At 38.5% G+C, this 27,564-nt stretch overlaps 1 protein-coding gene across 6 annotated transcripts in view; it reads left to right on the top strand.

Annotated features, from left to right (window-relative positions):
• The first annotated feature begins 1,066 nt into the window (after positions 1–1,066).
• Positions 1,067–27,564, top strand: part of MAPKAP1 (MAPK associated protein 1) — a 236,432-nt gene continuing 209,934 nt past the window's right edge. Inside the window, exons 1-2 of one of the 6 annotated variants that reach the window (XR_014140160.1) lie at positions 1,067–1,825; positions 26,221–26,548. Coding sequence is in view for 5 of the 6 variants with exons in the window: in XM_081803593.1 (XP_081659719.1) it covers positions 26,290–26,548 (259 nt within the window). In the remaining variant the exon portion in view is untranslated. Of the gene's footprint in view, positions 1,826–16,692; positions 17,242–26,220; positions 26,549–27,564 lie in introns of those variants that run through there. The other 5 variants (XM_081803593.1, XM_081803592.1, XM_081803590.1 and 2 more) reach the window with 5 other exon arrangements.

Here is a 27,564-nt window from a genome sequence, read left to right as displayed (position 1 = left end):
TTGTTAGCATTCTGTTTCTACAGATGAGGAAACTAGAGTGCAGAGAAGTTAAATAAGTTCCTTGAGTTTGTGCAGCTGTTGGAGCTGTGAGTAGAAGAGATTGTCTGCTAGACTTTGGGACCCTCTGATGAGACTTCAGAGAGATGCTAGCCCTTGAGCCATAGCTTCAGAGTAGCTTCGGTGTGCTAGACACTATGCTAGACAGCAGGGATAATGAGTGAGTGTGGCCACTGCTGAAGCTCATGGCCTCATCTGTCATGGTAAAAATAATATATATATTTTGGTGGAGTGGAGGAGTGCTTTTGTTTGTTGACTCATAACTGAAGACTTCAGAAATTTGCAGTTCAGTGGATTTGTATATATTTCAGGGGAAGAGGATTTGCTGGAAATCTGTTATTCTGATGTATAGGCCTTATTGTTAAAGACAAAGCAATAGATGCCAAATTATATGACTAGGAATTCTGTCACATTGTATTTTTTCCCCAGAGGAGGTGCCCTGACCTTGTGTTTTCTGTGAGTTTGAGGTTTTAGAGAAGTTTTGACTCAAAAGTTAGCACATTTCAGCTTGTGCTAAATTTAAAACAATTGAGCACATATATTTTAGTCATTGTTAAATGTTTTTGTATATCTTGCTTCCTTCAGTCTTTGTGGTTCTGTAAGATAGGTCGTATTACCTCCATTGAACACATGAGCAACCTGAGACTTGGTGGTTAAATATATTGCCCAACTCACATAGCTAGTGAGTGATAACACCAGAAAAAATAGGCCAAAAAAGAGTAAACAAATATTGATTAGTTCTCTTTTGAATATGTACATCAGGGTTCCCTAGCTCAAGTGCCCGTGATGAGGAGTAGGCCAGACCTTGGTGGATTGGATGGCATATGACTAGTCTGAAGGTAGCAGTTGCTGCTCAGCTCCACTTGCTTATTGCTGGGTGACGAAGGGGTCTGGTATCCCTGGATCTTCTGAGAGAGGATATTCTTTTTGTTTTTTATTTATTTTTTATTAAAAAATTATTTTAATCCCGATGAGGGATAATATTCTTTTTTGGGGGAGGGAATAATATTCTTGAGGGAGCATTCAAGAGATGCTGAAAATCTGGATTTTAATTACTTAATTTTAAAATTTGCCATTTAAAAAATTATTGTATAGACCAAAACACGTCTGTGGGCTATGTACAGTCCAGGCTGCCTGATTATGAACTCTGATCTACCTGATGGCTGAAATTTTGGTGCCCACTGTTCAGAGCAGGAGGTACCATACATGTAATGGTTATTGATCAGAAGTCTACTGGTAAATTGCCAGAGTAGGGGTGTATTGTAGTTAACTCATACTGATTATATTTGGGGAAGTGGCAGGGTGAATACTTTTATTATATAATCAGGCTAATTTTCAGGGAGGATGGGGTTTAGATGAGATGACCTTGTAATACTTTTGTGTTCTTAGCACTTTAAATGCTACATTCTTGTCTTTTGGTCCTCTTTACAGTACATGAAGTGAACAAGGAGGATCATCATAACCTCTTGAGATGAAGAAACTGGTGCCCATGAATGACAGTTTAGTAGAAAGTGCACCAGGTTGAGAGGGACTTGAATTCTGAATATAGTAAGCCTTTTGATTTTGGTCAAGTCATTTACAAATCCTTGTATCTTTTTCCCATCGGGATGATAATGAGGAGCTCGACTCAAGTCCTGCTAAGGTCTTTCCAGGATGCCAAGCTTCCTGATTCTGATTGACACTCTTAAAGTCACACAAGTGATTACTGGCAGACCCCAGTGGAGAATGGTTCAAATCTAAAATGCTGCTCCTTCTCTCATGATGGCAGGTAGGGAGCCACTGCTCAGCTTTTCCCTCTGTTCTTTGTTCATCACTAATTCTGGGAAAGGACCTTGATAGGCCAGGTGCTTCCCAAATGCATACAGTGGTTTGTTGACTTTATATACACAAGATTGAAAGGGGCCATAGAGACACCCAGCATAGTGAGAGAAATATGGTCAGGGAGTTCCCAGCCCAAGGGTTTAATTTATTTTTATTTTATTTTATTTTATTTTTTAAAGATTTTTTGACAGAGAGAGAGACAGCAAGAGAGGGAACACAAGCAGGGGGAGTGGAAGAGGGAGAAGCAGGCCTTCTGCGGAGTGGGGAGCCTAATGCGGGCCGATCCCAGGACTCTGGGATCATAACCTGAGCCGATGAAGGCAGATGCTTAACGACTGAGCCACCCAGGTGCCCCTGTTTTTATTTTAATACCCAGCTTCCACAAGGTGAGAATTGAAGAAATATTCTTCTAGATACTTGTTTTCATTCATACTCTATTGTATAAGGAAATAGCATAGAATATAAAAATGAAGAAAATAAATCCTGACCAGTCACTCAAAATTTATTATCTCTAGTTGGCAGCAGTCTAGGTATACAGAGGAAATAGATTTAATATAGGAAACAAAATTTGGACCCAAAGAAGAAAACAGTTTTAAGTAATTGAAAGTGTGAAAAATAGGAGAAACCACTTAAACAACAAAACTTAAATTCTGGAAACAGCAAGAAGGTACTAGAGTAACTATTGGAATTAGATTATAGTAATTGCTTGTGAAATAAATTGAGTATTATGTCACATTTACCCCTAAATATATGCAGTGTTAGATTCATATCTTATACTTGAGTATATTTTTATATATTTGGATATATTTTTATTATATGCTTTTATTGATGCAGACAAAATGAACTGAATGTAAAACCTCAAAAAAAAACCATTTTTTAGTTCCCTGTGGACTTATCTTAAGGTACTGCATTATAAATAAGTACTCTTTCAGTAGAGAAAATGGTAGAAAATTATTGGAAGGAATAGTTTTCTTTGTAAAGCAATTAAAAAAAAATAAAACAGTAAATTTTTAATCTGAACTTTCGTTGCTGATGTAAAGGATACTAACAAGACCCGAGATTGAATCTTGAAGCAACGTGAGGTGGGGCTTTAGAGTCCCAGCCACCTGGATTGGAATGCTGGCTCTGTCGGTTATTAACTGTGTGAGCTGGACAGTCTGCAAACTGAGGCCAACACTGCCAGTCTTATCTGGTGCTTGGGAGGATGAAATGAAACCACTTATGTGAGTACCTGGTACTATTATGCTTCTGGAGAGATGCAGGTATCAGCGTGCAGGGGTATAACACATTCAGATACGGTATAATGTGATGAGAAATGACTCTGTGGAGTGGTTGTGAGGAAGTGAGACTCATTTTCATGTCTGGCTAATGGGATGAGTCTCGTTTGTTTCTAGTTGTGCTTTGTGATGTAGTGCACCTACCAAGCGTGCACTGTTGAGGAGGTGTCTCGGTATGCTTTTTTTAGGTGTAGGGTTGAATGAAGTCATCTGTTTAGGTTAGATTAATTGATCTGATAAATACCAATAAAGACTTCCAATTGCTTATATTACCTTTTTTTGGTGTGCCCATGACTGCCCTTTGAAGTTGTTAAAACAAGAGATATTATGCTCTCCTTATCTCCATCTTAACAAATGCTGAAACCGAAGCTTAAGAAGTAAAGTGATTGAAGGCAGAGAGCTGATAATGACAAAGCTTGGATTCAAACCTTTGGGTTTTTTTTTTTTGCTTTTTTTTTTTAAAGATTTTATTTATTTATTTATTTGACAGAGAGAGACACAGCAAGAGAGGGAACACAAGCAGGGGGAGCGGGAGAGGGAACACAAGCAGGGGGAGCGGGAGAGGGAGAAGCAGGCTTCCCACGGAGCAGGGAGCCCGATGCGGGGCTCAATCCCAGGACCCCGGGATCAGGACCTGAGCCGAAGGCAGACGCTTAACCGACTGAGCCACCCAGGCGCCCCTTCAAACCTTTGGTTTTATTGTTGTTTTTTACTCTGAACACAGTGCTTTTGCCACTCTTCCGTGCTGTTTTAGATTTGGTTGCTGGCCCTTGTTTCAGGATGGTCATCAACTATGGCCCTTCTTACTCCTTTAAACTTAATGCCTGCAGAAAGTTGTTATTGATTATATTGTGTAAGTGTTTGGTTACAGGTATAATCTTACAATATGAAGTTTAAAATTTTAATAAAACTCTAATCATAATACTTATTGCTAGCAGAGATTGGTTACAAATATATTCCTAGTGGGAATATGAATTGGTGAAAGTTTTCTGGAGAGCACCTTGGCATTATTTATCCAAGCCTTAAAAAATAAGTCATGCAAGCCTTTTGAGCTTGTAATTCCATTTTTAGAATTTTTTTTCAAGTTTTTATTTAAATTCCGGTTAGTTAGCATACAGTGTAATGTTAGTTTCAGGTGTAGAATTTAGTGATTCATCACTTACATATGACACCCAGGGCTCACCAAGTACCCTCCTTAATCCCCTTCACCCATTTAGCCCTTCCCCCTGCCCACCTCCCTTCCAGCAACCCTCTGTTCTCTGTAGTTAGGAGTCTGTTTTATGGTTCGCCTCTCTCTTTTTCCTGCCTGTGTTTATATGTTTTGTAGAAATTTTTGGTAAAGAAATAATCAGATATGTGGAAAAATAATTATGTTGCAAGATGTTCACTGCAGCAGTACTTACATCAGCAAAAATTAGAAACAACTTTAGTAGTTAACAAAGAGAAATTATGGAAAGGCCATTGAATGGAAGTATTGTGCAGTCATCTTAGATTTTTAGAAGAATTTTAGTGACATTAATATGTTCATCATGTAATATACAGTGAAAAAAGGATATAAAACTATATAAAGTACAATCTTAATTATATCAAACATATATGCAAAGGAAAAGAAGAAATAGATTATGTATTTATACTTTTCTCTGTTTTCCAAAGTATTATCTGATAAATATAAATTATTTTTTAATAAAATCATTTTAGTTTAAGCTTAGTATTAAGAAATATGAGTAGAGCTGGTGAAAATCATTTCAATCAAAAACTTTTCACTAATGCAGATGATCTGAAGTAATAAATGGGTTGTTATTTTCAAGTTTTTTTTTTTTTAAAGATTTTATTTATCTATTTGAAAGAGAGTGAGTGAGTGAGAGAGAGAGTATGAGCCAGGGAAGAGGCAGAGGCAGAGGCAGAGGGAGAGGGACAAGCAGACTCCCGACTAAGCAGGGAGCCCGACATGGGGCTCGATCCCAGGACCCTGGGATCATGACTGAGCCAAAGGCAGCCACTCAACCAACTGAGCCACCCAGGTGTCCCTCAAAGTTTTAACCTCAATTGGTTTACATTTAGCATATGGTTTTGGGACACCTGGGTGGCTCAGTCGGTTAAGCATCTGCCTTTGGCTCAGGTCATGATCCCAGGGTCCTGGGATCAAGGCCCACATCACGGCTTCCTGCTCAGCAGGGAGTCTGCTTCTCTCTCTGCCACTCCCCCCTACTCATTCTCTCTCTTTCTCTCTCTCTCTCAAATAAATAAATAAAATCTTAAAAAAAAGAATATGGTTTCATGTGTGTTGACATAAATGATGTTGAGGTTCCCAGGCTAGCCTTTCTCTCCTCCCCCAAAATCCTATTTAAGCCAGTATCATGGAAGAAGAGTTGTATTTGTGTTGGTGGTACCAGTGTCCTCTTCAGTGGCCGATGGGACTGTTGGTAGCCAGCCTTGTGACAGCTATCTTTCAGAGTACACTCCTATCTCTGTGAGGTTGGACATTGTTATATGGCGCTTTTATGTGAATTGAATGCTTATATACTGGGAAGTGCTTTTTTGGTATGGGAAATGATAAGTGTGACTTTCTCACTTTTTCTAAGAAAAAGGTCAAAGTTTGGGTTTTAATTTTTATGGCAACAGTATTAACAGTGCTTTTCTTATTGTCATGTATTTCATAATTGAAATTGCAGTAGTTTCAGCATGTACATACCAGCAAGATGGCCAGTTAGGGTTGTTGTTGTAAATGGTAATTCTCTTATATACAATATAAAAAACATGCAAAAATTTTAACGATGTATTTGAGCATATTTAAATTGGGAAAATACCAGGCAAGATGTTTCTTTTTGTAAACTGCTTCTGTCCAAAGCATTCTGTATATTATCAGAATGAAAAATGACAGCACTTTGTCATCTGTTCAAATTGATATTGCACTCTATGCAATGACAGCTGAAAAAGCCCACAGGTGCCATATAAAGAGGTGACCATGTTGTCATATTTCATTTCGGCATCCCTCTGCAAAGCCATAATTACCTAATTAGGTTGTTAATTAGGAGATTAGCATTTCACTATATTGATAGAATGCTCTTTACCGGTGTGGGGCTAGATACAGATTTGTCTGCCCTAATTTATAATCTCTGCCTTTTTTGTACTTATTTATTTGCTTAAGTTCCTGATGTGGGGCAGTTCGGTTTACCTGAGAAACAGTTTGTCTATAAGGTAATGATGCTTTGATCACTGGATTAAAAGTTGCTGAGTTAAAATGTGAACAGAATTAAAAGGGTGGTCCATCCCCAAAACGATAATAAAAATTCTGAGTTGGTAAAATCTGTATGCTCGTTAGCATAGGCAACAAATACATAATAAGAAATAAAATTGTTGGTATAAAAAAAATCCAAAATACAAAACTAAGTCTGAAATGTGATAGAGATTTATTTACCCTAAACTAGGCGAAGGCAATTATTTAGTTATCTTGAATAACAAATGTCTATCATTTACACTGGAGACTTATAAAATATGTTAAGTATTTTGAACATGTTTCAGAAACTGAAGCTTGGTTAATGACTTTGGAACAAATATATTCAGTCTTCAGTTTAGACTTCCTTAGATAGTCATCATGCATCAGGGTTTATTTCATTTGTTTCTTCTGTCCATTAGTCTGTGCTTGGAATGTTCTCTTCTCACGGCCTTTGCAGTCCTGAGTGCTTCTGGAATTTGAAGTATTTCACAGTAACCTTCACTTAGTGAACTATGTGGAGTAAGCGGCATATCTATCAAGTGTGTCTAACCTTTTTTTGTGGGAGCAGGGTAGGGGCCAGCAAGATAATGATTTTCATGTATTGTCACTCCAGTGCATATTTTGACTATACTGCTTGTAATTTGCGTTATATATACCTTTTCTGATCTTTCCAGTTACGGAGATTCAGAGTTTTAGGAGCACAGTGTTAGGAGCGCCATTCCCACTGTGGTAGTAGTTTAGTTCCTTTTGATATAATCACAATGAGAGCCGTTGTTGTAGAAAGTGCATGTGTACTTAAGGCCTTTTTCCGTGCAGTTGTTAGGAAGAATTGCGTTTGTTTATATCTGTAATATTCTTTACAATGAAAAAATATTTTAAAATATTTGTATATGAAGAAAATAACATGTGAAGTCTTTTAGTCAAGTTAAGATTTTGCTTAAATGTAATCATTCATGTACTGATCAATATCTGCTGACTATACGTGAGGCACTAGGCATATGTCTGGGAATTGAGCAATGAAGATTCTGTACACCGACACTGCTATCATGGGACTTGCAGTCTGGTACAGACTAGTTTGAGAAATGTTTAGTAATGGGAGTGAAGGTGAGTATGGAGGAGTACCTGCTCTGGACTTGATAAGGTCAGACCTTCTTGGGGCAGGTGAAGTCTGAATTGGGGTCTGAAGGGTGAAGGAGCAAACTGAGCCAGTGGAAGGACTGAGAAAACTGTTCTAGACAGAAGGAGTACACGTTCAAAAGCTTGAAAAAAACTGAAATGTGCGTTTGGCTGGAGTTAAAAGAAGTAGAGGGGTAAGTAGAAGATGGAGCTGCAGATGTAGGCAAGGTTCAGTTTTATTAAAGAGTTTGGGAAGGCACCATAGGATTTTAAGACAAGTTAGGAAACAAGTTAGATGAGAGATGGTGGCTTGGATAGGTTATGGAGATAAAGAAAAGTGAATGAAATCTAAAGCAAGAAGAGGATGCATAGGATTAACTAAATGGCTCTAGGTTTCACAGAAAGAAGGGAGTCAAGGATTTTAATTTGGACATTGTAATTGTTTTATAATTTTGAGTGTGAGAATGTACTTTAGTACATCAGAAAGAAGTCATGAGCCTTCTTTTCCAATATGACCAAAACATGTGCAGTACGACCAACTAGTTTTCTTTCGGGTGAGTTGGGAAGAGTATTCATATTTGAGTCACTTTTGATTCCTGCATTGTGACAGCAGCCTTGTGGGTATGCAATAATGTCTTACTGAAGTCCAGAGAAACTGAGATTTTTCCCGGTTTTCTGTTGCTGGGTTACTGGGTGGTGGAATTGGGAGCACACTGTAGCTCTCCAGAGCCTTGTGTTTTCTGCCATGCCATGTTGCCTTTGTGGTGTTATCCCCTTCTGTTTATTCCAAAGCGAAGAGAAGTACTTCTCAAGGACCAGTTGCTGACAGAGGTATTGTGTTGTTAACTCTGTGGCTTCTTCTGCCCAGCTCTAGTGTGGGTTAAAGTGTCTGATGCTTTGGTAGGAGAAGGTGCTCCAGCACCTGAGTGTTTCAGCAAAGTCCCAAGATTCTGTTGGGATTTCTGGTACTAGGATTTAATCTTCCTCAACTAGAAATGTTGACTAGCTACCTCCACACAAGTTCACTAACATATATGAAAGTTCTCCTTTTCCTGAGGAAAAGACTTGGAAGCTCCCATTTTTGCATGAGGCATTTCATCTCTCTTTGATATAATCAACATATATTGCAAAGTGTTTAAAAAACTTCATGGTTACCAAAAAAAATTTCAAGGTTACAGTTGCCACCACTGTTCAGTTAAGTGATTTGCTGGCATCATTATGTTAGAATAGCCTGAAGTAGAAGAAACCTAGGATGCAGCATGGATTCTAGCCTTCCTGTGTTCTACCCCCCAACCCCCATTTTAAAAATTGGGATATAATTCTTAATGCCATAAAATTCTCCCCTTTAAAGTATACAGTTTAATTTTCACAAAATTGTATAACCATCATCACTATATAATTCAAGAACATTTTTATCACCCAAAAGGAAACCCCATACCCGTAAGTAGTCACTCCTCATTCCTCCCTCCCACAGCCCCTGGCAACCATTAATCTACTTTCAGTGAACCTTTCATATAAATGGAGTCATACATTATGTGGCCTTTTGTGTTTGGCTTCTTTTACTTAGCATAATATTTTCAAGGTTCAGATATGTTGTAGCATGTGTCAGTACTTCATTCCTTTTTATTGCTGAATAATATTCCATTGTATGGAGAGACCACATTTTGCTTATCCATTCATGAGTTGAGGGAGATACGTTTTTTTCCCCACTCTTTGGCTATTGTGAATAATACTGCTGTGAACAGTCCTGTGCAAGTTTTTGTGTGAACATATGTTTTCTGTTCTTTTGGAATGGATTACAGGGTCATATGGTAACTCTGCTTAACATTTTGAAGAACTGCCAACCATTTTACATTCTCAGCAGCAGAGTATAAGGTCTGCCCCCTTTTTGTTTCTGCTCTCTTCAGACTCTGTTGCTCTGGTCTGGGGTGGAAGCAACCTTAGGTTCAAAGAGGTCCATGAGCCCCTTGTCTTGATAAATGGGAAATATTCCATTTTTCTTGTTCCACCAGGTTTATTCTTCAAGCATGTATGTACCAGGTCTTATATTGGATATTAGTGACAGGAAGCCAAATAAGGCTTTTAGTCTTTTCCTCTGAAGGACTTCCCAGTCCAATGTTTGGAACTTCTTACTAGGTAATGGGGGAGAGGGAAAAGCCAGTAAAGAAAGTAACTGCCTAGGAATTTGTGAATTTCCACAGCATGGATTCTAACTTTAGAATCTAGGCAAAGATTGACTTGTTTTTCACAGCTTCTAGGATTTCTTTTTCTTGCCCCATCCTTTAACTCTTGCTATTCCTTGGATTTTGTTCCTAAGTTACTGCTCTTCTTTCCTTACATATTTTCCCTGGATAAGTTCATTCACATCTATGGCTTCATCTGTCATTTATATGTTGATGTCGTCCAAATTTGCTTTTTCCTAGGCTTCAGATTTGCATATTTTTTGTGTGTCACTTACATGTTGTAATCTCCCAAATTCACTCAGACCTCATTCCTGGGCTGTCAGGTTTACATCATGATGAATCTCTATTTGGGTACTCCATAGATATCTCAAGTTCACTGTGTTTGAAACGTAATTCCTCATTTTCCCTCCACCTGTTAAGCTGTTCCTACTTTTGAGTTTATAGTCTCATTTGTTGGCACTATCATGCAGGCCAGAGAGTCTCCTCTTCTCCTTAACTCTCTATATCCAGTCACCCAGTTCTAGCAATTTTATTTTCTGTGTATTTCTTATCTATTTCTTAAATTTTTAGACCTATCTTTCACTGCCTTACTCAGATTTCATCATCTTTCCCTGAGCTGTAGTCACAGCCTCATAACTAATCTTATGTCTTGTCCATCAGATTAATCTGTGCACCTGCCAGAACAGTCTCTCTGAAATGCTCATCTAATCAGCAACTTGAACTCTATGTAGTTTTAGTTACTAAATACACATTCTGCTGTTTCTTGTTTTAATGCCTTATCTCATGTTGTCTCTTCTACTTGGAAGAGATGAGTTTGTCTCTTTGATCCTTCTTCCAGCCATCCAACTTCTTATCTTTGAAGATTCATTGTAGAACAAGGAATAACTGCAATAATAATAGTAGACGTTTGTATAATGTTTACCATGGGTCAGACACTGTTATATGCACATAACATATGTGAATTCATTAAATCCTCACAACAGTCCTATGAGATGGGCACCAAAATTATTCCTGTTTACAGATGTGGAGACAGAGGCACTGAAATTGTTACTTTGCCTAGGTCCCACAGTGAGTGAGTAGCTGAGTTCAGATTTGAACCCAGGCAATCTGATGCTTGATTGCTTCTCTTTGTCTCTCCTACCTACCTTTTGTCAGCCTACCCGATTCTCTGTGCTTCCCCCACCTCATAAGTTAGTTATCTCTTCCTGCTTCTGTAATAACCCATGCATGGCCTGATGTTAATCTGTAGTCCATAGGATAGATCTGGAGCAAATTTTATTTTAAACATTTTTGATCAAGGAGGCAGCATTATAGATTATTTAATTGCCAGCCCCCTCCCCATTATTCTTGAGGTGACTAAGTTGGAAGTGATCATTCTCCATTATCTTGATCTTAGTCATTCATCTCTTGAAGCCTTGTCTGAATATCTAGTTTTATTTAGATATTTTTCCTTTGTGTTTCCATAATACTTTGTTATAGAATCCTCTAGCATTGTTCTCACTCTTTATTTTTAAAATTTTTTTTATTTAAATTCAATTTAACTAACATATACTGTATTATTAGTTTCAGAGGTAGAATTCAGTGATTCATCAGTTGCCTTACAACACTCAGTGATCATTATATCAAGTGCCTTCCTTAATGTCCGTCACCCAGTTACCCCATCCCCTCATCCACCTCCCCTCCAGCAATCCTCAGTTTGTTCCCTATAGTTAAGAGTCTCTTACGACTTGCCTCCCTCTCTGTTTTTGTCTTATTTTATTTTTCCTTCCCTTCTTCTATGTTCATCTCTTTTGTTTCTTAAATTCCACATATGAGTGAACTCTTTATTGTGACCGTTTATGTACTTATCTCCTTTTCTTGACTCCCTTGCTTACCTCTTGGGGATAGAGAATAAGACTTACTACTTTATACTCCTGACTGCCAGCCTGGAGGAGGTATTCCTGTTTGCTGAATGAACAGGGAAGTCTGCTTATACCCATATCTAGATTAGTGAGAGAAGAGAATTAAGAGGAGTGTGATGAAATGGACTTACATTGGAAATTTAAGGCAGCATGTAGTAATTGTGTGGAGCAGGAATTCTGGAGCCAGATTGCATAGTTTATCCTGGCTCCACCTTTTACTAATTTTGTGACCTTGGGTAAGTCTGTGCCTCAGTTTCCTGATTTGTAAAACATAAATAATAATAGAATCTACCTCACAATTTTGTAAGTGATGTTGTGAGTGCTTGCTAAATGAATAAGCAACCTTCTGGAATCCAGAGAATTGATTATTCTTAAGTCGTGTTTTGTGAAACACTTCTACCCTGACTGTATAACATTATAGGCAGAATGAAGCCAACCCTGCTGCCCTGTCCTCATTTTGATCCATGTGGTGATGGTTTATAAAGGAAAAAAAAAAAAGACTAGAAGGTTGTAAACAAAATAACTGGCAGTTAGTGTAGTTTTGTTAATAACAATAATAACAATTATCATTTATTGAGGTTATGAAAGCTCCATTCAAATGAAAGTACAAAGCACCTTTCAGAATCACAGAAAAATAGTTTGGGGATTATCTGCTAGTTTAGATGATCTCATTGCTGTCCTTCATTCATTAGAAGTTGAATGAGCTTATAAATATTCTTTTTCTAAGTATCCCTATCAAGTGGAGAGGACATAGATTATGGATATTTCCCTGCTGAGGAAACAGAGTCAGGGACACCTGACTCACTTGAAGTCATCCCACTGTTAGTCCTGAGGCAGGCTAGAGACAATAACCTGGAATTCCAGATATGTTTACTCTTAGAGTTCTAAAAACCATTTTTTATACATAATAGCATTAAAAAAAAAACCAGGTGGCGATAATGCCCATTCAACTCAAGTCAAGCCCATTCAACCCACTCAGTTTTGTAGTGGGTTCGCTGCCAAAATGTTGATACTATTAAAATCTTTGTCAAAAAAGGAATTCCTTGTACTTCTATTCTTAGAGTCTGAACCATGGCACAGTGATATAAGTAAAACTTAAAATGGAATTCATTTTTCCTTTGAAGCGAAAACACAAAACCTTTTAGTTGGACTCTCAGGTACATTCCTAACCATACCTCCTCGTTCTCACATGTGCTTGGGATAGAGTGAGAGCTGAAAGGTACCTCTAATAGTTCAAACTCCCCATGTAACAGATGCAGAAATGGACCGATGTGTAAAACAGGTTTAAAGGGGCTTGAAGAAGTGACTTGTCCAAGGCCATGTAATTAGATCCCTGTTAATTAAGGAATTGGAATTCAGGTTTCCTGAGTGGTGCTTGGAGTGAACTTGTGTTGCTTCTGTTAATTGATGATGTGGTTAGCCTGAGAGCCAGGTAAGTGGAAACAACTCTCTTCAATTCTTCTATTTAAGCAAACGGCAAACATCAAGGAGACAATAAAAGGAAAATAAATCTTAGACTGTAGTGGGATACTTATCTACTGAACCGGCACCATGGATAAGGGGCCTTTTTTGGGGAAAATCATGGCACAACCCTTTGGGAACAAGAAAGATCCATTTGTTCATCTGTTCATTCCACGCTGAGCTCTTATTGGATGCCAGCCACATTCTACTAGAATCTGGCAGCACAGTGATGAATAAGACAGTGTCCTTAAGGAGCTTAGAGTTTAGAAAAGAAAACCAAAATATAAATAAATAATTATTTTTTAAATAAATCGGTGTGATTAGTTTGTTCATTCATTCATTTATTCATTCCTTCAAACTTTAACATAGCAGCCAGAGAGATCCTTTTTAAATGTTACATCGTATCACAATCCTCTGGTGGTTCTCCACTTTAATCGGAGTAAAAGAAGAGTCCTTAGAATGGCCTGTAAGGCTGCACATGTTTGCTGCACTCTTCCAGACCTCATCCTCTACTACTTGCTTCCTTGCTGGACTCCTTGCTACTTCTTCCACAGTGCTGGACATACTACCCTCACTTGGCAATGAATGCACTTCCCTTCAGAAGTTTACATGGCTTGTTCTCTTACCTCTTTCAAATGTTAACTCAAATGTCAGGTTCTCAGTGAAGCATTCCTTGACTACTTTAGTTGCAGTTGCAGCCATGACCCACCACCTGGCATGCCCATCTCTCTTCCCTGTCCTGTCTTTTTCCATAGCACTTCTAGTTTACTGTTATAATTTACTTCTCTGTTTTGTCTGTCTCCCCCATTAGAATGTGAACTCCATGAGGGCAGGACTGTCTGCTTTGTTTTCTGCTGTACTCTTTGCATCTATAACAGTGCCTGGCACATGGTAGGCTTCAATAAATACTTGTTCAATGAATAAATTCAACAAACACATAGTACCTACTACTAACAGACAATGAGCTGGATTAATTATTTGGTGGAAGTAGTGACAAAGTGCAGTGCAATGGGACCACAAAGAAGGGAGCAGCTAACCTGGTCTGTGGGATTCATTGGGGAGGTTTCCTAGAAGAATTGACCATTTTGAGCTGGACTTTGAGGAAAGAGTAGGAGGTAGCCAGATGAAGCAGGGTGGATAGGCTTCAGATTAAGCTTGATGGGGCACGACTTGTATTTGTTGTAGTAATTTGGGCTTTGATTTTCCTTAGGGTATGTTAAAATTCCAGTAAACAGATACTGGGAGTTGAACTTGTTTAGTACCTGAGAAGATTTGAGCATAGATTGTATAGTTTAGGCTCAGTATCAATGAAACTGTTCCAAGGGGGTTGGAAATTACCACAAATTTAGTGGCTCCATATAGCATATCACAGCAGGGTTTCTCAACCTTGGCGTCATTGATATTGACCTTTTTTGGGGGTATAATTCTTTGTCATGGGTGCTGTTGTGTGCATTGTAAGATGTTTAGCAGCATCCCTGGCATTTATCCACTAGATGCTAACAGTGTGACAGCCAGAAATATCTCCAGACATTGCCAAATGTCCCCTGGGGAGCAAAATTGCCTTCTAGTTGAGAACCACCACGTTAGAACCACTGCATTATTGTTGGGGTCTAGAGACTCCTGCCTTTAGCAACTTTACAAATGATTGGGGGAGAGAGAGAGATCAGTAACTACATTTCTGATTCTAGAATTGGATCAAAAAGTTTGAAATTGGCAGTTCCTTATACATGATACTCATAGAACTAACTGTATTGAAGGTAGAAATAAAGTGCTTTTAAAACAGTTTTGGACCCTGCAAATTGGAGAAGAGTTCACAGAGGATGAGATTGTTGAGTTACGCTTCGACAAATAAGGTTTGTAATGGAGAGGGGCACATTCAAGGGGATTATCATTACCGAAGGCTGACGAATTGTGTTCAGAGAGTTCTGGGAGTTGCCTGCTGGGGAGAAGGGGCAGGTGAGTAAAATTGGGTTGTAGAGAGCCTTAAATGTATATGAAGGCAAAGGGGTCTAGGCTGTTTTCCTGCACTATTTTCATTTCTCTTGCTGCATAACAAATAACCACAAACTTAATGGTTTAGAACAATACAAATTTATTCTCTTAGTGGGTTGGGCATCATGGCTTCATCTTGGGTTTTCTACTGAGGGTCTCAAAGAAATGATATTAAGCTGTCAGGTGGCTCCAGCCTCATCTGGAGGCTCGACTAGGGAAAGATTTCTTTCCAAGCTCCTTCAGATTGTTGGTGGAACTCATTTCCTTGTGGCTGTATGACTAAGGTCCTCATTTTCTTGCTACCTGTTGACTGGGGCTACTCTCAACTCCTACAGGCTATTCTCAGGTCCTTGCCATATATTGTTCCATAACTTGGCTGTTTGCTTCTTTGAGGTCAGCAGGAAATTCTCTCTGAAATTTTCAGTTATCTAGGATGGAGTCTTATATAACAGAAAGTAATCAAGGGTATAACTTCCCCCACACCTCCCCCCAACACTTTTGCTATATACTCTTTCAGCTAGGTTTTATCCACGGTCAAGGGGTGGGCATGACATAATTGCATGGATATCAAGAGACAAAAATTTCTGGAGCCATCTTAGAATTCTGACTACCATACACAACTTTTAGCTCCTTGAAGGCAATGACCAAGTCTTTTTTCATTTTTTGTTCAGCCTTAAATCTCTGGTGCTTGGCACATAGTAAGTGCTTTATAAATATTTGTCAAATGAATAAAATCAGTGAATGAGTATTTGGTAGACAGTTGAGTGCTGTTTATGGTTTCAGCTCCTATATTGGTAATTTCACATTGGGAAGCAGCCTAGTTTCTCTGGCATTATTCATTTCTTCACTCTAAATAAAACTGTAAACATTTTTACCTGAAGTATTAAAGTAAAACCCAAAATTATTTATTTTTACAAGTGTCAATCAAATCTGTTATGTCAGTGAGACAACACCCACTGGAAAAATAATTTAGGGCTACATTGCAACAAACTAGCAGATTTCTTTTAAGATTTTATTTATTTATTTGAGAGAGAGGGAGAAAGAACACAGAGGGAGAGGAAGAGGCAGACTCCCCGCTGAGCTGGAAGCCTGACATGGGGCTCCATCCCAGGACCCCGAGATCATGACCTGAGCTGAAGGCAGACGCTTAACCAGCTGAGCCACCCAGGCGCCCCAAACTAGCAGATTTCTTGTAACAACCAAAAATGTTGGCATATTTGGAGTTTTGAGGGTGGTGGGTGGGTAGGTTGTCTGAGGTTTCACATCTATTGCTAGCTATTAAACATTTCAAAACACTTTGAAAATACTGATTGTTTTATAATAGCTGCATAAGAACAGGGATTTTATTCTAACTTGTGCTTACAACTTTTTTTTTTTTAAGATTTTTATTTATTTTTTAGAGAGCGAGCGAGCGAGAGAGAAACAGCATGAGAGGGGAGAGGGTCAGAGGGAGAAGCAGGCTCCCCGCTGAGCCGGGAGCCCGATGCAGGACTCGATCCCAGGACCCTGGGATCATGACCTGAGCCGAAGGCAGACGCTTAACCGTCTGAGCCACCCAGGCGCCGCTTACAACTTTATATATAGTTTGGTGTTATTAGTAATTATAGTTGTTCTTTTTTTTTTAAGATTTCATTTTTAAGTAATCTCTACACTCAACGTGGGGCTCACAATTCCAAGCCCGAGATCAGGAGTCACATGCTGTACTGACTGAACCAGCCAGGAGCCCCTACAGTCAGTCGTTCTTCATACTAGTCATAGGGAACATTTGTTGAGCAAAATTTAGATCTTGAGTTGTCCATTGATAAAATGCCATTTTATCTTCACAAAATCAGATATTTCTGATATCCAGTGTTTCTCCACTAGACCTTGCTGTTTAGACTGGGTTTATGAGAATCCCAGTATGTGCCAGGGAGTACTAGAAGCCAAAAGTAAACATGGCACATATTCCTAGACTATCAATTTTAGTGATATATTCAAAGGTAAAACTTTTTTCCTGTTAAAACAAATACAGGTGCAGTATATTATAGGATAGAATGGAAACTATGAATGAATTCTAAAAATAAATTTCTTATAGCATGTTGCTTTAGATGGCTCCTCCTAGCTTCTCTCATACCTTGATTCCTGATCACTCTCCTCTGCCCTTCAGGTGTGTTTGTGGACAAGTTTGAGAGGCACTATACTGTACCAGGCTCCTTTTAACTGGATCTTGGCAGATGGTAAGATTCAGAGACATTTCAGGTGGAGGTTAGTGGTACAAGAAAAATCAAGGGTCAGGGTCCAAAGGAGACATTTTACAGGAGGGAAAACCTGGTCTCCTGGTAGGTTGGTGGGGGTCTGGCTTGTCCCAGATGGCCTCAGTCACTCATTAGGAGACCTTAGCAGGATAGCTGGAATGATGGACAACTGAGCCTCTCTAAGTGGTCTGTTATCCCCACGTCCTTTTTTTTTTTTTAATTTATTTTTTCCCCAAGCTTCTTTCAATGATTCACATGTGTTCCAAAGAAAGTGACAGCAGAAATTTGCAAGGTCTCTTGAGGCTGAGCTTCAGAAGTTACTTCCATTACATTCTGTTGATCAGAGTAGATCACAATGTGAGGCCAGATTCAAGGGGTGGGGAAATAGACTCCTCTTGACAGGAGGAGCTGTAAAGATTGGTCTTTAAAAAACCCACCATGTGATCTTGGACAAGTTACTTAGTTTCTTTAAGCCTTAATTTTTTTAATCTATAAAATGGGGATGATATTAATACCTACCTCTTGGGGTGGTTGTAAGGACGAAATATGTTGTTACCTGAAAGTACAGCTGATAATAAGAGTTCAGTAACATCATCTGTTACTGTTCTTGTGTGTCTGCCTAACGAAAGCCTGGTCATCCCTGGGACCTTCTTCCTTCCTAAAGCCTCTGTAACTTTCTTGTCTCTTGGAAAACAGACTTAGTGTCTCATTTGATGGTTAGTATGTATTGCCTTATGTTACGTTTATATATGTATACAGCATAGCTCATCTGCTGAAGTTTGTAAGCCTCTGGAAGGTGCAGGCCAATGTTCATATAATTTTTTGTAGGATTCCCAGTGCCTAGCTCTCAATGATGTTTAGTGAATGAATCTCCATATTATTTAAAAGAAGATACAAGCATTTCTTTTCTGTTGTTTTGAGTCTAGCAAGTACTTTTCTGAAAGGAAAAACTCTCCAGCTATAGAAGCTCACTATTTACTGTCTAATAAAATTAGGCATATTCACATTGAGATTTTAATTCTCGAAAGGAGCAAAAAATTTAATTTTTGCTGGTCTAAAAAATAAATGAAGATTTAATTTAAAGTTATATTAGAGTTAGAAAAAGATTTAAAAACAATAAAGTATGTTTTATTTTACTGGTCATTTCAGTGATTTTCAAATTCCAGGAGGTATGAGTTCTGAACTTTACTAGATAAAAAGATGCTCAAATCTTAGTAAAGGGGTCTGTTGGTTTTTATACATGAAAGACTTTGTATATAGTAAAAAGGCTTTTGTTTTTCTAGGTTATAGAAAATAAATGTGAGTGCTTCTGTAACACTCTTAAGGAATCCTGTATAGGAATCAGGTTTGACTTGAAGTTAATGCTAATAGTAAGAAGTCGGGGTACAGTGAGGAAAGGTAAAAAAAAAAAATCTCGCATCTGCTGTTACATGTTGTTAACTCCCTCAGCAGACGTTAAATCATTTCAAGTACAATAATAGTGTGGGAGGTAAATTAACTAACCATTAACAGTCTTATAAATACACAATTAACATGCCAGCATTTATATGACACATTGATGGGGCAGCAGTAATTTTTGATTGGGAGTTTGCAGACCTTGGAGAAGCCTCAGGCTGTCGCTTATTCAGACAAGTTTTCACAGATTGCAGGTAAGGGGGCTTGAAGTCTGTCTGGCAGAAGGAAGTAGGTGTATAGAGTGCTTTGAAAATCTAGGAAGGGGAATTTCCTTTTAATCACTGGCTGAATGTGAGCATTTTAAGTCATGTTTAAGACCTATCTCAGGTCCTTAGGGAGTGAGGAAGTATAGGGAGGGCTCATTTGCTCATGCTTGGGTTATTTAAAGAAACAGAATATTTCAGTTGTGGACTTTGTTTGCAACTGAAGTTGCATGAATCTCTAAGGGTTTTAAAAAGATACAAGATGCTTACACCTAACTTGGAACTTAAAGTAAACCTTTCATCTGTGGTTTCAGGTCAACAAGTAGGTGATCTCTGAAGTTTCTTTCTTGTGTAAAATTTTGTGACTTTTATTTTTGAACAACCATTATATGCATTGCTTATTTCTTGTTATTGTATAAATCACAGTTGCATGAGTTGAGGGGAGGCTAAGGGTCTGGTCTACTGCATAACACATTTATTGTATTACATCTTCCACAAAGACCCTTGACAGAAATTTCTCTCAGGACCCAGAACCCAAAGAACTCAACCACATGATCTTTCAAAATCTCATTTATTATGACTGTTGCAATCCTTTGTTCCTTTTTGTTTTGGGAGGCTGTATAATGCATTCCTCAGACTTATTCGCTGTCTAGCTTTGGCAGGTTTTTTATTTGCTTCAGTTTTTTCATCTGTAAAATGGGGACAAAAATACTATCTCATAGAGTTATTTTGAAAATTATATGAATTAATCCATCTAAAAAAGAAAGAGCAAGTCTAGCTTTTGTAATAAATAAAGTTAGTTATTATAATTGCTTTTAGCTTCTGAGATTCTGCAGTCTTCCTGTGGCAAATGTACAAGATCTTATAACATTCATCCAGAGTTACTTACCCTTTGCCACTTTTCTCATTTACTTTTTTACTATGTTGTATCTTATGTTTTTCTATAAGCCATTGCAAACAAAGTTTGGAGAGTATATGTGTATGAAGCTATTATTAAAAATATACTTGTATTAAGACTTGATACCATTAAAAATTTACTCCCCTGTGTAGGGCATATTCCAAGTTAACACAGGCAAGTTACATGGTTATTAATGCACACAAATTGTTATGTAAAGTGGTAATAGCATCTAAATTGCACCTGGAACAACACTTAGCACATAGTAGGAACTTAATAAATATTTGTTGAACAAATGAATGAAGTATAAAAGGAGACCCACCCAGTACATTAAAAATGACTGTGTGTCACTTTGGGATATCTCATGTCCTCTCACTCTGTGTGGATGTCCTTTTTGCTTTCATTTTTGTAAAACAAATCTCTATGCTTTGAAAGGAACCTGTAGTTGAAAAGTAGGAGAATCTGTGGAAAGTAGGGCATCTTGGGGAACAGACCTCCTGGAGGCTGAAATTGTTTATCCAGGTAACCTAAAGGTATATAAAAAGGACCAGTTATCTCCAAGTCAAGAATTGGTAACATCCAGGGTCGCCTGGATGGCTCAGTTATTAAGCGTCTGCCTTCGGCTCAGGTCATGATCCCAGCGTCCTGGGATCGAGCCCCGCGTCGGGCTCCCTGCTCCATGGGAAGCCTGCTTCTCCCTCTCCCACTCCCTCTGCTTGTGTTCCTTCTCTCCCTGTGTCTTTCTCTGTCAAATAAATAAAATCTTAAAAAAAAAAAGAATTGGTAACATCCAGGGAAGTCTTGTTCAAAGCCCAAAGAAACAGTATTTGTAAAAATGTAAAGTAGCATTTCTAAACCATGTTCTGTGAATCTCTCTCTCTTTTTTTAAGATTTTATTTGGGAGAGACAGTGAGAGAGAGCACAAGTGGGAAGGAAAGGGAGAAGCAGGCTCTCTGCTCAGCAGGGGCTCGACTTGGGGGCTTGATCCCAGGACAACTGGGATTATGACCTGATCCTAAGGCAGACGCTTAACTAACTAACTGAGCCACCCGGGCACCCCCTGTGAATCTCTTATACATTGATATGTGTTAGTGTTCCTGGAGGAAAAAATGATTAAGGATCAGATAAGTTTGGGATTTGGGATATATTGCATTGTGAGATTCCCCACTCTTAGAGATTCACACTATACATTAGTAGTTTGTTTTTTTTAAGATTTTATTTATTTGACAGAGAGAGACAGTGAGAGAGGGAACACAAGCAGAGGGAGTGGGAGAGGGAGAAGCAGGCTTCCCGCAGAGCAGGGAGCCCGATGCGGGGCTCGATCCCAGGACCCTGGGATCATGACCTGAGCTGAAGGCAGACGCTTAACGACTGAGCCACCCAGGTGCCCCACATTAGGAGTTTAAAAGCATTGAGAAGTCTGTAATTAAACAGCAAGAAGAAAACTTATTTAATTTTGTTTAATGTGGCATTTCCTAGACATTTTTAAAAAATTTAATTTAAAAAAATTGTATTAATATATAACAAAATTTTCCATTTTACCCATTTTTAAGAGTATAGTTCAGTGACATTAAGTATATTCACATTGTGCAACCATTGCCACCATCAGTCTCCAGAACTTTTTCATCTTTCCAAACTTAAACATACTTATTATGAATACTCCCCATTCCCCTCTCCCTCTAGCCCCTGGCATCCACCATTCTACTTTCTGTCTCTATGAATTTGACTACTCTAGGTGCCTCATATAAGTGGAATCATACAATATTTGTCTTTTTGTGACTTACTTCATTGAGCATAATCTCCTCAGGGTTCATCCATGTTGTGGCATGTGTCAGAATTTTTTTCCTTTTTAAGGCTGTTGTATGTATATACCACATTTTGTTTATCCATTCTCTACCAGGTATTGTTAATGACTGTGTAGTATTCTGTTACATGTGTGTGTCATGATACACTCCTCACTGATGGATGTATATGTTACTTTTAGATTTTCAGTATAATAAACAATCCTGAGATAAATATTTTTGCATAGTTATCTCCTAAAGGCAAATCCTACAAGTAGGGTTTCCCAAAAGGTACTCATTATACTTTGATAGATGATACCACATTACCCTCTAAAAAGTCTCAATTTTCATTCCTTTTTACAGTGCATGAGAGGGCTCCTTTCTTTGAACCCTGCCAACATTATGTTTTAAAAATCTTTGATCTTTACACAACTGATTAGAGAGAATAACTTGTTTTCATCTGTGTTTGGAATATCTTTGTCCTAGAAATCGAATCTACCTTCAAATGATAATTTGCTGCTCTTAAAGTGATGTAAGACATCCTTTTGGTTCTGAAAAGTAGTGTTGGGATAAATTGATAGTGTTCCAAGGTGACAGGTTTTTGCAAGGTGACAGGTTTTTTTTTTTTTTAAGGATTTTATTTATTTATTAGAGAGGCTTGATCCCAGGACCCTGGGATCATGACCTGTGCTGAAGGCAGACACTTAACCCACTGAGCCACCCAGGTGCCATCCCAGGTGACAGTTTTGAAAGGCATATTGAAGAGAAGCTCTTGTATCTGTATTAATGGAAAAAAGGCAATCCTTTCTTTATAATCACACTACACATGACATGCTCATAGATGACTTATCTCTACAACAAAATTATATAGTCTTTGGCAGTCAGACAGCAACTCTTACCGAATTTCTGCCATGCGTAAGATGCTTTGTTGCCAGAAGGGATGTGGTGGTGTGTCTCCTGTCCCTGTGGAACTTACAGCCTAAATCCTCAAGTACATGTCATGGGAGGTGGAAGGCACATTTCCCAGGGCACACTTCTTGGAATTCCCTATCAGAATTGGTATTGAATAATATTTGTTGAGTGAATCATTCAGATTCCTCATTGCATGAAGTTGTAGTATACCAATAGAGAAATTGTCTGCTCCTCTTGGGGATTTGGGGGCCTCTGTTCTACAAGGATAAAGTTAGGGACTTGGTGTGTGCCTTCAGAAGTATTTGTCCATAACTCTTTTCTTCATAAGAGGTGATGGAGCAGATCTATTTTCCTAAAAAAAAAATATATATATATATATATAAATACATACATACATACATATATATGTATGTGTATATACACACACATGCATATGTATATTCTGTTGAGGGTACTTAAGTATACTTTTGTTTCTTTGCCCTTCGCCATTTGACTTGTTGGTGCCAGAACACCCATTAAATGTGTTGGTTCTCACTGAAACCCTTGTTTTTTGCAAGGGAGAGTTATTCAGTATGAAATTGAAAGCACCTGTCCCCTCTGCTAGCGCCTAGTTGCCTTACTGTCCTGGGGGAGACCCAGTGATTGCTATGAGGGTGTTGGCAGTTTTGACCATCTGTGATGCTATGATTTTGTTACAAAACAGATATTCTCATTTATAAGTAATTCCATGATTGTATACATCTCTTTGTGGTTTTATAAGTAATTCTTATTTTTACAAGTGAAATTTAAATGCTCCCCTTTAATTCTGTAATGTTTTCTGATTAATACACTTAAAATGGTAGGCTGACATTAAAATTTCTGAGACTTCGAGGAGTCTCATTATATTAGGAAATACACTAGGACTGTATTAGGTTATAAACTATTTTTTAAAAAGATTTATTTATTTATTTGTCAGAGCAAGCACAAGCAGGGGGAGCAGCAGGCAGAGGAAGAAGCAGACTCCCCGCTGAGCAAGGAGCCCGATGCGGACATAATCCCACGACCCTGGGATCATGGCCTGAGCCGAAGGCAGATGTTTAACCAACTGAGCCACCCAGGCTTCCCTAGGTTATAAACTTTTTGATTCAGGGGTGCCTTACCTTGGCATTTCCCATTAGCCTCAGTGTAAAATAACTACTCAGTAAATATATTTGAAGGAAAAAATGAAGATTAGTGTAATTCATTTGATTAGAGATGTTCCTCAGTTAAACTTTCTCTTAATCTCAGTATCTTTAAGAGTACCAAGTGATGTCAGTAGAATGTTACTAGACAAAAATTTTTAAAAGCTCTGTTGGTTGGGCACCTGGGTGGCTCAGTTGGTTAAGCGACTGCCTTCAGCTCGGGTCATGATCCTGGAGTCCCGGGATCGAGTCCCGCATCGGGCTCCCTGCTCAGCAGGGAGTCTGCTTCTCCCTCTGACCCTCCCCCCTCTCATGCTCTCTGTCTCTCATTGTCTCTCTCAAATAAATAAATAAAATCTTTAAAAGAAAATAAATAAATAAATAAAAGCTCTGTTGGTTATAATGATTTATTAAGTAGATTTCCCCCTATGTTCCATTTCTAGAAGAAACAAATGACAAGAAAGTCTGGTGTTGTAGGCCTTTCTAAAAATAAATACCTTCTAGGGACTGCCCAGCTTTCATGTTCCTTGCATCTCATAATAATTTTAAAGGAGGAAGGTGACTCAGGTGACCTGTAGAGTCCTCTCTCAGAAAGGAAGCACACATTTATTTTACATGCTGTGCACTTACTAAAGAAGGATGAATGTTGATATATTTTAGGATTACATTAAACAAGAATTGAAGGCTGAAATTAGCAGTGATTATTTTCACCATCATCATTGTTATTCTTAATACAGCTAATATTTAATTATGTGGCAGGTGCTCTTTTGAGCACTTTCCCTACATATCTTCTATATCCTCTCATTCCTGGAGTCCCGTTTTATTAATGAAGAAAGAAAACAGGCTCAAAGAGGTTAAGATTATTTTGACCAAAATCACATAGCCAGCAAGTGGTAGGGTCAGGATTTGAACCCATTTCTACCTGTCGGTCCTTATCCTGACCAGTGTACTCTAATACAGTAGTCCCCCTTCATCTGCAGAGGGTGAGTTCCAAGACCCATAGTGGATGCCTGAAAAACCATGGATGGTACCAAACCCCATGTGTACTATTGTTTCTCCTACACATACATAGCTATGATAAAATTTAATTTTTGAATTAGACACAGTAAGATTAACAACAACAAAAATAAAACAGAACAATTATAACAATATACTGGAATAAAAGTTACATGAATGTGGTCTCTCAGAATATCTTATTGTACCGTAATCGACCTTCTTGTGATGATGTGAGATGATAAAATACCTACGTGATGAGACAAAAGTGAGGTGAATGACATCGGTATTGTGACATAGCATTAGGCTACTAATATATTTTTTTTTTTAGATTTTATTTATTTGACAGAGAGAAAGCACAAGCGGGGTGGGGGGTGGCAGAGGGAAAGGGAGAAGCAGGCTCCCCACTGACCAGGGAGCCTGATTCAGGACTTGATCCCAGGACCCTAGGATCATGACCTGAGCCAAAGCAGACGCTTAACCAACTGAGCCACCCAGCTGCCCCTGGTTACTATTATTGACCTTCTGACAATACATCAGAAGGAGGATCATCTGCTGTTGGACCTCTGTTGATCACGAGTAACTGAAACTGCAGAAATTGAAACCACAGATGAGGGGAGACTACCATGTTTTCTTTTTTGAATATTCCCATTTAACTGAGGAGGTACCATCTTGTTCTCAGAATAAACATCATTTTAGTTTCAACAGGATTCAGGTAGCAGTTCTTACAATGAGGTTTCTAAAATAAGAAATTAATTTGGTAGCAGGGAAGTTTGATTAATAAAGTTTACTTTAAAAGCACAATACTGGGGCGCCTGGGTGGCTCAGTCGGTTAAGCATCCTACTCTTGATTTCAGCTCAGGTCATTGTCTCAGGGTCCTGAGATCGAGCCTATGCTGGGCTCTGCACTGGGTGTGGATCCTGCTTGGGATTCTCTCTCTCCCTCTGCCCCACCCTGCCCCCCTAAAATTAAATGAAATAAAATAAAAGCACAATACTATCTTAAACCAGAAGAAAGGAAAATGTATTTATTGAACAAAATTACTTTGGTGGTTCATTTTTTTTTTTTAATTCCTAGTAACTCAAAGTATTGTCTGTGTTCTTTTAGTTACCTCACAGCCATATGATAAAGAGGGGGAAATGTAAACGAAAGATATGCAGTTTCATACTTTAGCACATAATTTGAGGAAAATACGACTTGTCCCCCCGTGACCTTATAAAGTATTGAGGAGACTGCATGGGAATGAAGGGAGAAAGAAAGGAAAATTTATTGTTTTAAAAGTAATTATGTGCTTTGAGTGGCCTAAGGAGTCACTATTATTTGTATTGCAAGAGAGGAAGCCATCCTCTCTGATACCATGGAGATCTCATTGACTAGAGCTGAAGCCCCTAGTGCTTATAAGGATTTCCTTTCAGCCTAGACTTAATCCTTCTAAGCTCCTAGGTACAAGGATAAATGTTGATTTTCAAGGTAGCATTTTACTAATTTGAATTTGTTTGAAAAATGATTCAGTCATTTTCTTCCTTATTCTTAAATATTGCTGTGTACATCATGTTTCTAGGGAGGTGAGCACGTGAAACAATATGAAGAGGAGAAAATAGCCTTTTAAGGAAATTGGCCCACAGAAAGGATGGCCTTCTTGGACAATCCAACTATCATTCTAGCTCATATTCGACAGTCACATGTGACCAGTGATGACACAGGAATGTGTGAGATGGTTCTCATTGATCATGATGTTGACCTAGAGAAGATTCATCCTCCTTCAATGCCTGGAGACAGTGGGTCAGAAATTCAGGGAAGCAATGGCGAGACTCAGGGCTATGTATATGCCCAGTCAGTCGATATTACCTCAAGTTGGGACTTTGGTATTAGAAGACGCTCAAATACAGGTAAACATTGCCTTTTAGTCATGTCTTCTGAACTGTAAATCAGTCAATAATCTTACAGAATAATGCATAATGTTGGAATAGGTTTAATGGGGAAAGTTTCTGTGTATTAACAGGAACATGCATGTATTACAGTAAGAGCGAGTCTAAACAACATCTCCCTCTCCATGACTGAATGGAGAGCGCCTCTGGAATGATGCTATCAGAAGGAAGTAGAAGACGAATAGATGAAAAAGGTGGCTATGAGAGGCATGTTGGATGTTCTGTTTCTAAAAAGTCCTCATGTAGAAAGGGAAGTAGACTTATTTTGAGTATCTTCACAGAGCAACATTAGTCCCAGTGGGTAGACTACCTGGGTGGCAGGTTTCAGGTTGACATAATAAAGAACCTTTAATACAGAGAGCTGACCAGCCAAGGAGTGCTGCTGCTGGAGCCATTTCTTGGCCCTGGAGGACTTATGGGGGGCTAGGAGGGATTGGAGGTAAATAGCTGAATATTTGTTAGGGCTGCTTTTAATAGAAATTCCTACATTGGGTGTGAGACTAGAAAAGATGCCCCTGTTTTTGATATATTATCTTTATTTTCTTAAGTTGATCTCTACCCTTTGATCTTTGTGGCTTGAAAAAGCTAAACTTTGGTACGTACATATTCAGTCATTAGCTTTTGAAAGCTTATCATTGCCCATTTTCCAGCTTACGTGTTTTGGAAACCTTTCAAGGGAAATGGGATGAACCAAGGCCTTTACTTAGATAAATTATTTAGAATATGTAATGTAGTTCTAATATGACAGGGTGTGCTAGGAGGTGTTTTTTTTTTTTTTTTTTTTTAGGTAATCAGAAAATATCTCTACTAATCTAGTAGTAGTAACCTGCTAACTCCCAGGAAAAGTAACGATAGGAGATGTGGTAGAACACTGAAAATATTTGCATGTTTATTTTTGTGGTCCAAAGGTAAAATGCACATAAAGGAGTACTGCAGGATACAATATATAGTGCAAGGCATGTTAAGGTTTTGGTTCA

This window comes from Leptonychotes weddellii, chromosome 14 (genome assembly GCF_054177405.1).
Source record: "Leptonychotes weddellii isolate Sample4059 chromosome 14, ASM5417740v2, whole genome shotgun sequence".
NCBI lineage: Eukaryota > Metazoa > Chordata > Mammalia > Carnivora > Phocidae > Leptonychotes > Leptonychotes weddellii.
Note: the sequence above shows the minus strand (reverse complement) of the source record. Positions and strands in the feature narration are given on the sequence as shown.